This window comes from Pavona decussata, unplaced genomic scaffold (assembly GCF_977016875.1).
Source record: "Pavona decussata unplaced genomic scaffold, jaPavDecu1.1 SCAFFOLD_114, whole genome shotgun sequence".
Classification (NCBI taxonomy): Eukaryota; Metazoa; Cnidaria; class Anthozoa; order Scleractinia; family Agariciidae; genus Pavona; species Pavona decussata.
In genome coordinates this window covers 2,776,765-2,790,000 of record NW_028145528.1, presented here as the reverse complement: position 1 = coordinate 2,790,000, position 13,236 = coordinate 2,776,765, and the positions used below count along the sequence as shown (strand labels likewise).

The window sequence follows — 13,236 nt, the reverse complement described above, 5'->3', positions numbered from 1 at the left end:
AAACAGATGCAGCTGTCACTCAAGATCTGTATGATGAATTGTGCTAAAGCAGCCAAGGGTGATCAACTAGTGCCACAGTGTTTAGTTTGTGATACATGTTTCCATCAAAACTCATGTAATCATGTGCACTACACTGAGTTGTAAAATACAGATCTATGGCATAGTAGGCATAATATGTGTGTATTTTATTGGCTGACAAATTACTTGGTTTGGATGTTGGGGGTAAGGGAGGCATTAGACTACCTGAAGTTGTCTGGCACACATCTTAAAGTCTTCACTGCCATGAAGATGCAAATGAAATAAAATTGAATACCTTAAAAAAAGAATAGTGTAACTCTGCCAATAGAAAAGGCTAATGAGCCACAACTAAACTCCAAAAATAATAAAAGCTAAAATTAACAGCAAAAAATCCACCTTTGTTCTTATGCAAAAACACACTATTGTAACTACTATCTTTAACCTGATCTGCCCCCAGTTGTTTAAAGCATGATTAACATAATCCTGGATCATTGTGAACTTTGATTTAAGTTTAGTTTATTCCAATCAGTAAGGATGCTTCCAAAACATTTTTGACACTTGAAAATTCATCTTTGACATAGACTTTTCTTTACTATTTGCTAGAAATTAACCTTTAATATGGTTTGCCACAAGGCTATTACCGTATACTATTTTATAAGAAAGCAGTATGAATGTTTGAATTACCAAAGCTGAAACCTTTCTATGCATACAGAGGGGCTTTCGAGTGAGAGATGTACTTTGAGACCTAACTGGGAGCTGCCTGCTAAAATGCAAAACTATGCCCTCTTGTAACGGAATGAGACAGACTCAGTCGATAATAATAACACTCTTGTTCAGTTGAACTTCTGCATTTCTGTGCAGGCCACCGCAGAAGCGCCAATAGAACATGGTTGGTCTGCTGCACGATTCAAGTCTGTGCGTTCCTTCAGATGACCCATTCGTGCCAATCCAATGTACTGAATTGCTTTACTCTTGACAGCTCTAGTTGCTTTATCCAATGGAAAATCATGTTAATGTTCTTGTTTAAGTCCAATGTATATCACTCCAGTGGCATAAGTCTACTAAAGAGGAGTTTTAAATTTGACTGAAGGGAGTTAATTTTTGCGGCATTTTATTTTTCGGGTGTTTTTTTCTGCGGGAACTAATTTTTGCGGATCGAGTTCAATCCGCAAAATCCGCAAAAATTAGAACCCGCAAAATTTTCATGCTACACGGTAGTCCATCGGACCATTTTTGTTGACAACTGGACTCATATGGTGTATATAATTTGGATTTCAGTGCCATGGAGACCCCCCCCCCCCACCTCCCCATCTCTCCTTTGACATGCCCCAGAAAACCAATTAAAAGTAGGTTTTTTTCTGATTGACAGGTGTTTAAACATGTGATGAAGACTGGTGGTGACAACTGCACTCTAACATCAGATGAACTTGACTTTGAAACAGAAGAGCTCTTGGTTGGAAGCAAGGTGTGTAACTAGGCCATTCAGCAGGATCATGTACCAAATACATTTCCTATAATAGAATCAGATCTGCTTTGGTACTGACGGGGATGTAAGTTATATGTTGTAAATACGGTCGATTCCCAATAACTCGAACCTTCAAGGGAAATTTAAAAAGGTTCTAGTTAGCGGGAGTTTGAGTTATCGAGGGTAAAATTAATATATAGAAAATGACCTGAAAGGAAAGGAAAATTGGTTCAAGCTAGTGCAAGGTTCGAGTTAGCGAGGGTTCCAGTTATTGGGAGTTGACTGTATGGTGTTTTAATGATGTATTTTATGTTGTATTAATGTAGCTTAGGGAATATTAAAATTTAAGTCTCTAAGTGCATTGTTGAGTTAATTAGCATACATTGTGAATTCTAAAGAACACAAGAGAAGTAGTTTTTAATAGTGAAACACTGACTGCTTCTCACATTGCTCAAATCTTTAATACATGAGGAGCAAGTTAACTTAATCTCCTTTATGAAATGTCCTTTAATTTGCAAGTAACTCACTAACTACTGCATGCATTATGGAGGTGTAATGACCATTTTTTTTTACCAATATCAGAGTGTAAATTACTTGTTTACACAAATTACAGAGTACATAGAAGTAACATTACTGAAATAACTGTAAATTTATGACAGAGCATGTGAAAACTGGGAAGGATAGAAGGGCATGTATTTATCTCTAATTATCAAAGGAGTTGTTACTAAACCTAAGACCCCCAAAAACTAAGACCTACCTTGTTTCATCATTTTTAATCAGGGCCTTAGTTTTCACTTATATACTTCCCATTTTCCTCCTAAGGTCAAAAGAAGCATTTACATCATAGTAGTTGTTTGGTTTTTTTGGAAGGAACTTTATTTTTTCAACAAGGTCTTAGTTCTCGTCATTGTGAAAACTAAGGCCCTCCAATTTTTTTGTCTCTTTGCCACCTGGGTACATTGTAGTCCTCCACTCAGACATGCACATTTAAAATTCTTTGATTAGTTCCTGTCCAGTTTCATCTCAAAATTCTAATAGCACTGAAGTTAGCCTTTATTTATTTAGTTTTTTCCTGTAAATTTCTCTCTTTTGGCTGGAAACAGGGGCCCCTTCATTAAGGGTGTCAATAAAGTATTGGCTATATCAAATGTGGTAAAGCTCCTTGCTATTGGATTTCTTTTGTTATGTTTTAATTTGTGTATAACATTGAAAGTAAATGCCGCAGTAATATCCACCACCATTAAGAACGTTCTCTAAACTCAATAAATTCAACTGATTTTTCATCATAGCAGTGATTTTCTCTGTAAGACAGTTCCCTCGGAATGTCAAAAAATGGTATGACAAAAACGTCTGCTGGGCGCTTTGTACCCTGATTACGCTTTGTTAAGCTACACTCTGAAAGAGATCCTGTTCCTTTGGAAGGTTTCATCCAAACCTATGAGCAAGCATCCTGTTTACTTTATGTGCATCCTTACGCCCCCTCCCTCCAAGAAATCCTTAACCAGTAGTCCTTTAAAGTGTCAGCAGAGCATTTGTATCACAAGCTTGTGAAATTCGACTTTTAGTGGACTAATTCTTATTTGTTATCAGGCCGAGAGTCACGTAATGAAGTATTGTCGACCAGAGCTGAGAGGATTGGAGAGTATAGTTTGTGCGGGACACATGATGCTTCATCATACTGATCAGAGAGACTGACAAAGCTTTTGTATGTTAGCAAAAACTGCAATGGGCTCAGATTAAAACCATGATAGTTGAAATTTTCAATTGTGGTGGCACAGATAACAGTGATGATGATGATGCCTAGACCAAGGGATGTCATCATCAAGGAAGACTTAGGGGAGGGGTAGAGGGGGCTGCAAATCTCCCCGGCCTCCCCACCCCACCATCTAATTTTTTTATAACCTGGTGTCTTTCGTTTTGAGTGATATTTTGCAATCAAGTTAGTTGTCTTGTGTTGTGCTGTTAGCTTTTATCAATTACATCCAAACTTGTTTCAGTTTCATTACCTGGTAATATTTAAATTTCTTTGTAAGAAGCTCAAATTTCACGGCACGAAATAGAGCACAGATTTTTTTCATGTTTTGGGGGGACGGGATGCCTGTGAGTTGTCTTCTGGGATGCCATGTCTGTGGTACTTTCCTCCAGTGTTCCTGGCTGGATCCTCCCTGCGCATTTGTGTGTAACTACGCTCGATTACCAGCCGCCCACTACACCCTAACACCGAGGGAGCGGCAGAAATCGGGCCTATGTGTAACCTTAACATGGGTTTGTCTGGCACAAAATATTGTGTTTACTCAGCCGTTTAGTACTGAAATAGATTGTAAAAAACAGTAATGGAGTTGCATAAGATAGAGAGGATCAGAACGCAGATGCGCCCCCTCTGAGGTTATGTGACCTCCAGGAGCTCACCAGCCACAGGCAATTAATATTGGGCAAAGTTAGCAAAGACAACACGATGTCAAATGAGTATCCGAAAGCGCGCGGAAAAGTCAGGACCCCACTTCCGGTCCCTTAAATGTCGTCTATTTGTGGTGTTACTTTGAATCACCAAAGAACATTTGCATCGATGGAAACGTTAAATTCACGTTTCAGTTTTGTTAGCAATAACCCCACTAGTACACAGAAACTAGTTTTTTTAATTATCTGTGGCTGCGGATGGCCAGGATTAAAATGGATTGAAACTTGAATAAAAAAAATATGAGGTATTTTCCTGTGTATTTTGGAGAAATGTGTGAAAAATGGATTGTAGTTTGTTTCACCCAGGAGAAATCGTTTAATGTTTTGTGTTTTGTTCTTGGTGATCTAAGAACAATTTGATGTTGCCTTGTCAAATGTTTGGGCAGTTTTGACCAAAACACAAAGAAATCACTTTGACAGTGTTGCTTTAGGCCTTAACACCTTCGTGTTGTGTTGTAACCCGAGTGTTACTTACCAAGAAACGCACCATTCACTTGGATTGGATTTCCCTGATACCGTAAGTTGTGTGGTTTTGATACAACGAATGAAGGTGTTTAACAACCTTTCGTCGCTTTAACACGAATTGTCTTACAGCGTAAATTGTTCCTTGAAAATTTTTTTGTAGATTTCGTGAGCCAAAACTAAAAAACACCCCTTGATACATGAATTAAATTGTTTCGCTTTGCGATAAAACAATACGCATTTCTTCCACCCAAACGTTGAGTCCGGCGTAGACTGTTCTAAAAGCCCTCGTTGTCGTGACTTCATCAACCACTTCGTGACTTCTGGTCCCTTAAAGAAGTCGACTTGTGGCAAGTCTAAGATCGGCGCTGCCCGGGTGACAATTAATTTGGACTTCGTGGCTATTTAAAGAGTAAAAAGAAAAAGGAGAATGATATGTTCTCTGAAGACGTTTGTTAATGTAACCAACAGTTTAACCTCATGGGGCCTGGGTAAGTAAATATAACGACCTGGGGCCGCGGGTTGTTCGAAAGCCGATTTGATCCACGATTAAAAGCTAACCGAGGTTTTTCATCTCGCCCATTAAAAGTGTATTTTTAAGATAACGTCAAAGACAAGTCTAAGTAAAAAACTGAGGGACAGAAATCTTTGGAAGATTCTTTAATGATTGCAGTCAACTCCCTTTATTGCGAATACTCTCGGGACCGCGAGTTAGTGTCCTTAATAGCGAGAGTCCGTAATAGCGGGAATTTGTTTTCAGTCAAACGTCTGTAATTTATTTTTGCCGGGAATTAAGGTGCTGTCCATATTATCCGGGTGTTCGTACTGTAGCGAGGTGTCCGCAAGGCGGGAGTTGACTGTAGTCACTAAACTGGAATCATAGTTCACGTTAATTCAGGATTAGTTCAATCGGACTTTGATCAACTGGGCCCTGTTCGTTAAGATCAATTCATTGGAACAACAACTCTTAAGTATTGCCGCAGAAACACCAGCGATTTCGTGCTTGTACTGTTGAAGGCCGGGATTGTTATTTTGTCAAATGGCGCCCCGCCATTGAGCGCGCGGTGAAGCGGATTCTCGATAGCTGATTGGCTCGCAGAAGCCCGTACCGTTTGAGACGAAAAAGTCCAAACGTGGAATTACCCGTGACGTCTCTTTTAAGGCTTTTTTTTAATCTCACAACAGTAAATCCAATAATCACTGGCGTCAAAGATATGCCAAACTGCAACTAAAATTTGTTCCATTCCGTAAGCACCTAACGCTAAGAAATTCGACCATGCATTGTCTTGTAATTGTTTGCCTATGACAGGTGTTTGTAGCCTCTAGATATAAGCAACAGGTCAGGTCAAATCGTGGCAAAATGGATTTAAACAGAAGCCCAACCATCTCGGAAAGAAGCTGTGTCAAACCTTTTTTCAAGTTCTTCTTGAGCGTTTCCTCCATTGTGGTCGTAGTTTGTGCTTCTTTTTTATGTGGGTACTTCACAAACTCAAGTTATCCGGCGTTAGGCCGCTTCGAGGTGTTAAACCGCCGTTCTACCTCTGATTTTAAATCACAACTGTTGAACTCATTGAAGGCCAAAAATCTCGAGGAAAATGTGCGGTGAGTATCTCAGAATCGTTAAGTCAATTTCTTAAAGATGGATTTTCTTCATGGTGGTTTATAAAGAGTTTGACAGCTCCCTGGTGATAATGTCTTTTAAACTGCAGTGAAAAACGAGATTATTTGATGATCCGGCTGAAAGTTGCATATTAATTAAGACTGAAAAATCTCAAACCCGCAAATATATGTAGCAAGCGTACAGGCAGAGGTTTTTTCATTCTCAGAAAAGTACCAAGGATTATTGAAGAATTCTGAAGGTGTTCGAAGATTTCCGAGAAAGATACAAAAATCTTTACCTCATAGCTGTTAACAACCTTTAATTCGAGAATGATGCGTATTCAGTTAGTGACACAGGCATACTCGGAAAAAAATCCGAGTGCTCCTATCAGGAGTCGAACCTAAGACCATCGCCCGGCCAAACAATTTGTTTTTCAAAGTCCTCTGTTTCATTGCCTGCTCCCTTTTCTCGGGTATTTCCAAAGTTTGATATGCTTTGTATACATTTTACAATGATTCTGACAGGTAATAAATCAGCCCTTCGTATGCCGGCGGAATTTTGCGAAGTGGCGTGTCACTGCCAAGCTGGCCGTTTTAGGGACTTTCAGATTTGACTACGAGTACGACTATTTCAAGTGTAGTTTGCGTGGTTTAGATAATCATTTGCACACCAGTCTAGTTCCTTGGCTCTCCTTATCTGTTAGTAAACAACGGGAAGGAGCGAGAGTTTCGGGGATGTTACTGATTAGAAATTTAAAAGTTGTACTCATACCAATCTCGTTCCTTTACTCTTATCTGAAAGTCCTTGTCCGCCGGCGAATAGGAAATTTCGGAGGCGGAGCCGCCATGGGCAGTGTAAGCGGCACTATCTCTTCGCGGCTTTGCTGCTCGTTCGCGCAACCGACTTTCGCTTTCGCCCGTCGCACGCTAAATGTTATTTTAATGTATTATTTTATTTCATGTATTTGTCAAATGATTCTTTTTCAGTTTGTTGTTCTCTTTTCTTTTTTCTTTCTTTAACTCAGCTAATGACCCGTTTTTATTTTAGTTTTATTATTTTATTATTATTTTACTGTAACTTGTAAGGCGCATTTGAATATATTCATATAGATATTTGCGCCGAATAAGTAATAAATTATTAAATTATTAATTATTATTTTCATGAGAGAAAGGGGCAGCGGGAGTTGCACGGTGGTGAGAGCACTCGCCTCCCATCAGTGTGGCCCGGGTTTGAGTTTGTTGTTGGTTCTCGTCTTTGCTCCGAGAGGTTTTTCTCAGCGTTCTCGGTGTTATTGACGTTTAATAGATTACTTACTCTAGATGGAAACAATTTGATAGGGATATGAGTAAGGTCGTTTGAACACAAGTCGATATTTTTTACAGATGTGGTAGAGAGATAATCTTTCGCTCGGTGTCAGAAATCCTTTAAAATTACTGATGGAATAAAAATTATTGCCAGATCTGCCGTGAATATTCGGAATATATTTAGTTTCAGGGCATTTTTTCGGACAGTCTTATTTCAGTACGTCTTCAATTGGTTGTGCTTGACACTAACAAACAGCCTAAACATTTGCATATGAATTGGAATGGTGGGGAGGAAGGACTTATTTTCAAGGGGGGAGGGGGAGGGAGGTTAAATTCCGCGGAAGTTGAGAAAGGATAATAATGGATTTTGTATAACACAGGTATTTTTCTCAAGAGCCTCATTTTGCCAGTTCCAAACGGAATAACGATTTGGCGCGTCACATTGAGGCGAAATGGCGAAGTTATGGATTTGATCATGTAGAAATGGCAAAGTACGATGTCTTAATGAATTTTCCGCATCAAGATTCAAAGCGGAGCAGAGTAGAAATTCACCGAGATGGCAAGGTTGTGTTTGAGTCACACCCCGATGAAAAGGCAAGTAGAAATAAACTTGTATCAACTTTCCACGTTAGTTACTCGCTTAATTGTAGTTGTAGGCAACTGTTGAGTGGCCTTTGTTCTTAGTTAGTAAACCAGCTTTCCAGATTGAGTCGTTCTCAGGACTACACTCACCCGGATGATCATAATTTACGTACTTATGGCATGACTCCTGGGTTCAAACCAGTTACGGTATTTGAAAAAGTCGTGCCAACGATTTTAAAGTGCTTCTCATCAACGCTCGCATGCGCCTGGGGTGACATAGTCCCTTTAATAAGCCCCGTTTACAAATGCGATCTTTGGTGCAACTCCTCTAGCACTTCTCTGCAATTTTTCTCGTGCGTGTTTCACATCGCAGGTGTATTAGCCTCCTTCTCGGACGTTCTTTAGGCTCGTCACGCATCAATTCCTCTCCCAAGGGAATGAATGCGTGAAGCCGCCCAAAGAGCGTCTACACGTGTATGAACCAGCTGCCAGCGTGGTATCACTCTTCCTTTTTCTGACAAATCCTCCAACAAATGTTAAACATGTTCGAAACCCTGTGTTATCGCGGCGATGAATCGGGCTGAAATCGCCGCTAGTTTGCACACACGATTTAAACTACAACTTGTGCTCGATCAGTAAACGTTGCGGTAAAAAGAGCGACAAGTGTAAATTTATATCCTCATCATCGGTTTTACTGTGCTAAAATGAGTTTTAAATGATGCTGTAGTAGTAGGAGAAATATTCGTCTTTATGCGTCGATAACGAAGGATGAATGAATTTAGCCAGTGCTATGCTTGAAACCAAAGTGGAGGAAAATAAGATAAGATAAGAAACCTTTATTTTAATAGGGTAATTCCTTCAGTTTTTGTACAAGATAAAAACTGCTATCCATAGAGGCCCTATATAATAAACTGAATTGAGTGGAAATAATAATGATAATTAAGTACAATAAAAATAGCTATAAAATGTCATATAAAGTAAAAACTAAAAATCTAAATCTGATTAAAATTCTGATTAAAAATTACACAGCCAGATAAAAAAGGCTTTTTTCGTACATTCTAATTTTTACAGACGGGAGTCTAAGTTTGTCACTGCTCCTTGTCCTTCTGGGCAACACGTCCCTGTTATAATTAAAATGGTGCATAAAGAACTGTGGACGGCGGTGTACAGCTTACCTGTGATGCGACTTTTCCCGGCGCTAAAAGTACGATTTTTATACTCGGCAGTGGTGGAGGACCTGATCATCCTAGGCCATCAATAACATTCTTTTTTCAAATCAACAGGTTTTACGCGAAGATGAACGAAAAGCCAAAGGAATGCCAGTCTTCCTCGGCTACTCCCCCAGTGGGGTGGTAAAGGGAGAGGTCGTGTACGCCAACTTTGGAACTGAAAAGGATTTTAAAAAGCTGAAAGGCATGGGTGTGTCAGTCAAGGGTAAAATTGTTATCATTCGTCAAGGAAGAGTATTTAGGGGGAATAAGGTATGTGATATAAATTTGTGATACAGCGTTTGCTGAAGACTGGTTTTTAATGACAGTCCCACCTAACATAGATGTCTTTTGTGCGTTATTTACGACAAAAGGGAAAAAGCAGATGTTTGCAACATTGAGAGTAACCACGCATTTCTCAGAGATAACTTGTAAGTAACAACAATTCTAAACAAAACTTTAAAATACATGGCATTTTTTCCAAAGTAAGGCTTAATTGTGTATGAAAATGCGTGGTTACCCCTGTTTTCTAATTCGATTTCAATAGTCCTTGCTAAGATCCTCTTTTTCCACATAGTCACAAGCCGCTCAAAAACACCTTTGAAATAGCATGGATCGTCCTTAAGAAACCAGAGTTTCTTGGTCCATTCCGAGATGCGCGGAACGCATGCGCTGTAGCAAAAGGAGGAACCATTCTTTAAGGAGCTTTGTCCGCTATCCTTGCGGCACTTTGAAAAGCTCATAGTCGCAGTCACACCGACGGAAACCTAAAATCATAGTTTACATAAGTTATTGAAGCGTTACAACGATAGTACACTGAAACTATTTATCACTGAGTGGCTTTGGTTACGGATGGTCAGCACGAAAATGAGTTGCCAGCATTATTTTTCAAGTTCTGCCATTTTGTCACGCAAAAAATTGTTAAAAAAAAATTGGCTTGTAGAATTCACTAGATATCTCCCTGTTGGGTGTTGGTGAGTATTTTCCTCATGTGGAGGAGTTCGTATTTACAATTTTAGAATAATTTGATGAAAGGTATTTGTGTGTGGTTTACAACCATGCGGGAAAGAAAAATAGGGTATTCAAGGTTTTACAGGAATAATTAAAGGGGCATTGTCACTTTGAATCGCCAAAAACATATTTGTACTGGACAGTACGGACAGGGTGCAGGGTTTTACTTATGTTGCCCTAATGGTTCGCCGTTACCTGCTACGCTTGTAGACTCAAGAGTGTGAGAGTTTGTTGACGACTAATGATGTGCTCTGTCACTTTGACATAAGCTGTCTTGTAGTTGTTGAAACACAGTGGTTACTTCTCGTTGACTAAGCTAGCATTCAGTTGCTGGTGACTTACTGAAATCGTAGAAACATCTTTATTAAAATAACCACCCTCCCTCCTCTTCTAATCCTGGTCAAAAGCTTTGGGACACAACGAGTCTCCTCGTGGCATCCTCTCCCATCCCTCATTCACCCCCCCCCCTCCGTACACACACGCACACCCCCCCCCCCTCCGTACACACACGCACACTCCACAATGCCATGTTTATTTCAAGCATTGTGAATAACAAATGATTTCTTTTGTTTTCTTTTTTCGCGCGCCTTTTCTGGCCAGTTTTTCTCTCTACTGAGATAACATGTTTGAGAAAACATCACACAATGCGCTTCTTTTCGTTTGCAAGGTCTACAATGCTGCCTCACACGGCGCATCCGGGGCCATTATATATACGGACCCTGCGCAGTTTGCTCCTGAAGGACCCCAAAACACATTCCCAAATTCTTGGTGGCTCCCAGACTCCGGCATGCAGCGTGGATCAGCTATGGGCGAGAAGGGGCCTGGAGATCCACTCACCCCAGGCTTCCCCGCTGTTGACGGAATATACCGACAGCCACTCAACCAGAGTGGATTACCCACAATTCCTTCTATGGCCATGTCTTTTGGGGATGCGAAGGAGATTTTGCGACGAATGAAAGGTAAGTATAGCTTACTACCAACTACCAAGACCGTCCAGTAACAATAGTTTGTAACATTGGTCTAACAACAGAAAACTACCGACCCAAAGTTACTTTGTACACCACTATGAACACAAACAACCTTCACTGTTTTGTTGCTGTTCAATGGCTAAACTGAAAAGGTCTGCCAATATTTTCATTGGTATGATTGCTTCGAAATGGTCTCGCGCGCTGCATAAATTAGCTCACATTTCCTCTTGAGACCTTCGTAATTCCCATAGGTATTAAGCATAGTATTTATACGCCCTCTATGCTTGTAATCGTTCTAATATGCGTTTATGTCCCGAGAGGTCTGTTCAGAGTTTCCCTTTTGCCTCACCCACCTCCCCTCAGCGACGGAAACCTCCATCCTGTTGCACTTCTTCGCATGCGCGGAAATTATTTTTGCCCATATCTTAGTATCTCCGCGTGTGCCATGCCATAAAGGTGCAGCATAACAATGAAAATTCTTATACTAGTCGGGAAAGCGGGTTGACTCAAGCAGCTAATCCAGATACAGGCTCCTAGTCATGGGCTCCTGGTTAAGTACATTTGATGCCAATTTTCTCTCTGAAGGGCCTGCAGCACCCAAGGAATGGCAAGGCGGCCTGGAACTCACATATCACCTGGGGCCTGGGTTTGAAGACGAGTCTCTTACGCTGAGAATGGAGGTAAATAATAAACTGGAGAGAAGAACCATTTACAACGTGATTGGTCAGATCAGGGGTAAGGAGGAACCCGACCGCTATGTGCTCATGGGAAACCACCGAGACGCTTGGGTGTTCGGCGGAGCTGATGCGGTCAGCGGCACGTCTGTGCTCATGGAGGTGTCACGTGGTTTGGGTGAACTGCTGAAAGCGGGATGGAGGCCGCGCCGGACCATAATGCTTTGCAGTTGGGATGCAGAAGAGATTTTTGTTGTTGGGTCAGCCGAATGGGTAGAAGAGAATGCTCAGATTCTCCAAGATCGAGCAGTTGCGTATCTTAACATGGACGTGGCTGTAAACGGTAACTTTAGCATTAACGTTGACGCGAATCCTTTGCTTCAAGACGTTGCTGTTTCCTTAACCAAAGAAGTTTGTGATCCCACAGTTTCGCACGCTTGTAGAAGCATGTATGATGTGATGCTGGAGAGGGATGTTACGAAGAATGTCAACGGCTCACCAGTCTGTGACAATCTAGCTTTCGGCAGCGATTATGTTGCCTTCTATCACTTCATCGGAGTTTCCTCGGCTGATTGGTCGTATATCTTCGGAGGGGTGTACGGAATAAGGCGATCTTACCCCGTTTATCATTCTGTACACGACACGTATTATTGGATTAAAACTTTTATCGATCCCGAGTTCAAAACCCATCTGGCTGTGGCGAAATACGCGGGAATTTTTCTGCTCAAAATATCGGACTCGGCTTTGTTGCCTTTCAATACGACAACCTATGGACAGTTATTACAGTCCAAAGCACAAATACTGGAGACAAACGCTCATTTTAAAGCACATGATATCGATATGACTGCATTCTCGCGCGCTGTGAAGAATTTTGTGGCAATGTCGCGCGAGTTTGAACAAAACAAGATGAAAATGGGTCCAGAGGATTTCCGCGTCGTAAACGATCAAATGATGCAGCTAGAGAAAGCGTTTATTCAAACAGTGGAAGCGAACGATCTTAAACAGTTGAGGCATGTTATTTATGGACCAAACCTCTCAAACCTGTACGATGGTATCTACTTCCCGCGGGTAAACCATGCCGTGAATATGGCGAGAAAATCGGGAAACTGGGAAGTAGTTAAAAAGGAAATTTCTTTGTTGACGCACTCGATTAATTCGGCCACAAGCGTGTTAAAACCGATCTAATGAAGCTAGTCAGCTACGCGCGCTCTTTTCTCGCTCTTAGTTTTAGCTCATTGCCATGTAGACTGTGGTCTATCGCGAATACTCGAATCTGATTAGCTCAGTTGTCATTGACTATCGAGGGATCATCATCTTTCGTCAAAACCCGGAATTCTCGGTTAAAAATTTTTATTCTAACAAAAAGGTTTCGTTTTCAGGATCGGAAATTTATGTTCAAGCACAAGCTTTCGATTCCCTCACGGAATCTTTGTCCACTTGACAAAGATTCCGTGAGGGAATCGAAAGCTTGTGCTTGAGCATAAATT

The 13,236-nt window shown here is 40.8% G+C and overlaps 2 protein-coding genes across 2 annotated transcripts in view; both read left to right on the top strand.

Moving 5' to 3' along the window:
• Positions 1–3,247, top strand: part of LOC146470202 (uncharacterized) — a 5,193-nt gene extending 1,946 nt beyond the window's left edge. The window contains exons 4-5 of the mRNA XM_085122335.1: positions 1,388–1,483; positions 3,074–3,247. Of these exons, the coding sequence (XP_084978461.1) occupies positions 1,388–1,483; positions 3,074–3,178 (201 nt within the window). The 3' untranslated portion in view covers positions 3,179–3,247. The remainder of the gene's footprint in view (positions 1–1,387; positions 1,484–3,073) is intronic.
• Positions 3,248–5,495: 2,248 nt separating this feature from the next.
• LOC146470201 (N-acetylated-alpha-linked acidic dipeptidase 2-like) lies at positions 5,496–13,234 on the top strand. The gene is made up of 5 exons (XM_085122267.1): positions 5,496–6,004; positions 7,687–7,900; positions 9,172–9,369; positions 10,775–11,066; positions 11,661–13,234. The coding sequence occupies exons 1-5, from the start codon at positions 5,763–5,765 to the stop codon at positions 12,932–12,934; spliced, it is 2,220 nt and encodes a 739-aa protein (XP_084978393.1). The 5' UTR covers positions 5,496–5,762; the 3' UTR covers positions 12,935–13,234.
• The last annotated feature ends 2 nt before the right edge of the window (positions 13,235–13,236 follow it).

Bases quoted from the DNA above. Each gene is read 5' to 3' on its own strand.
- LOC146470201 (XM_085122267.1), top strand. From the start codon at position 5,763: ATGGATTTAAACAGAAGCCCAACCATCTCGGAAAGAAGCTGTGTCAAA. The intron at 6,005-7,686 runs GTGAGTATCTCA...TGTATAACACAG, and splicing joins AATCTCGAGGAAAATGTGCG to GTATTTTTCTCAAGAGCCTC. The intron at 7,901-9,171 runs GCAAGTAGAAAT...TCAAATCAACAG, and splicing joins AGTCACACCCCGATGAAAAG to GTTTTACGCGAAGATGAACG.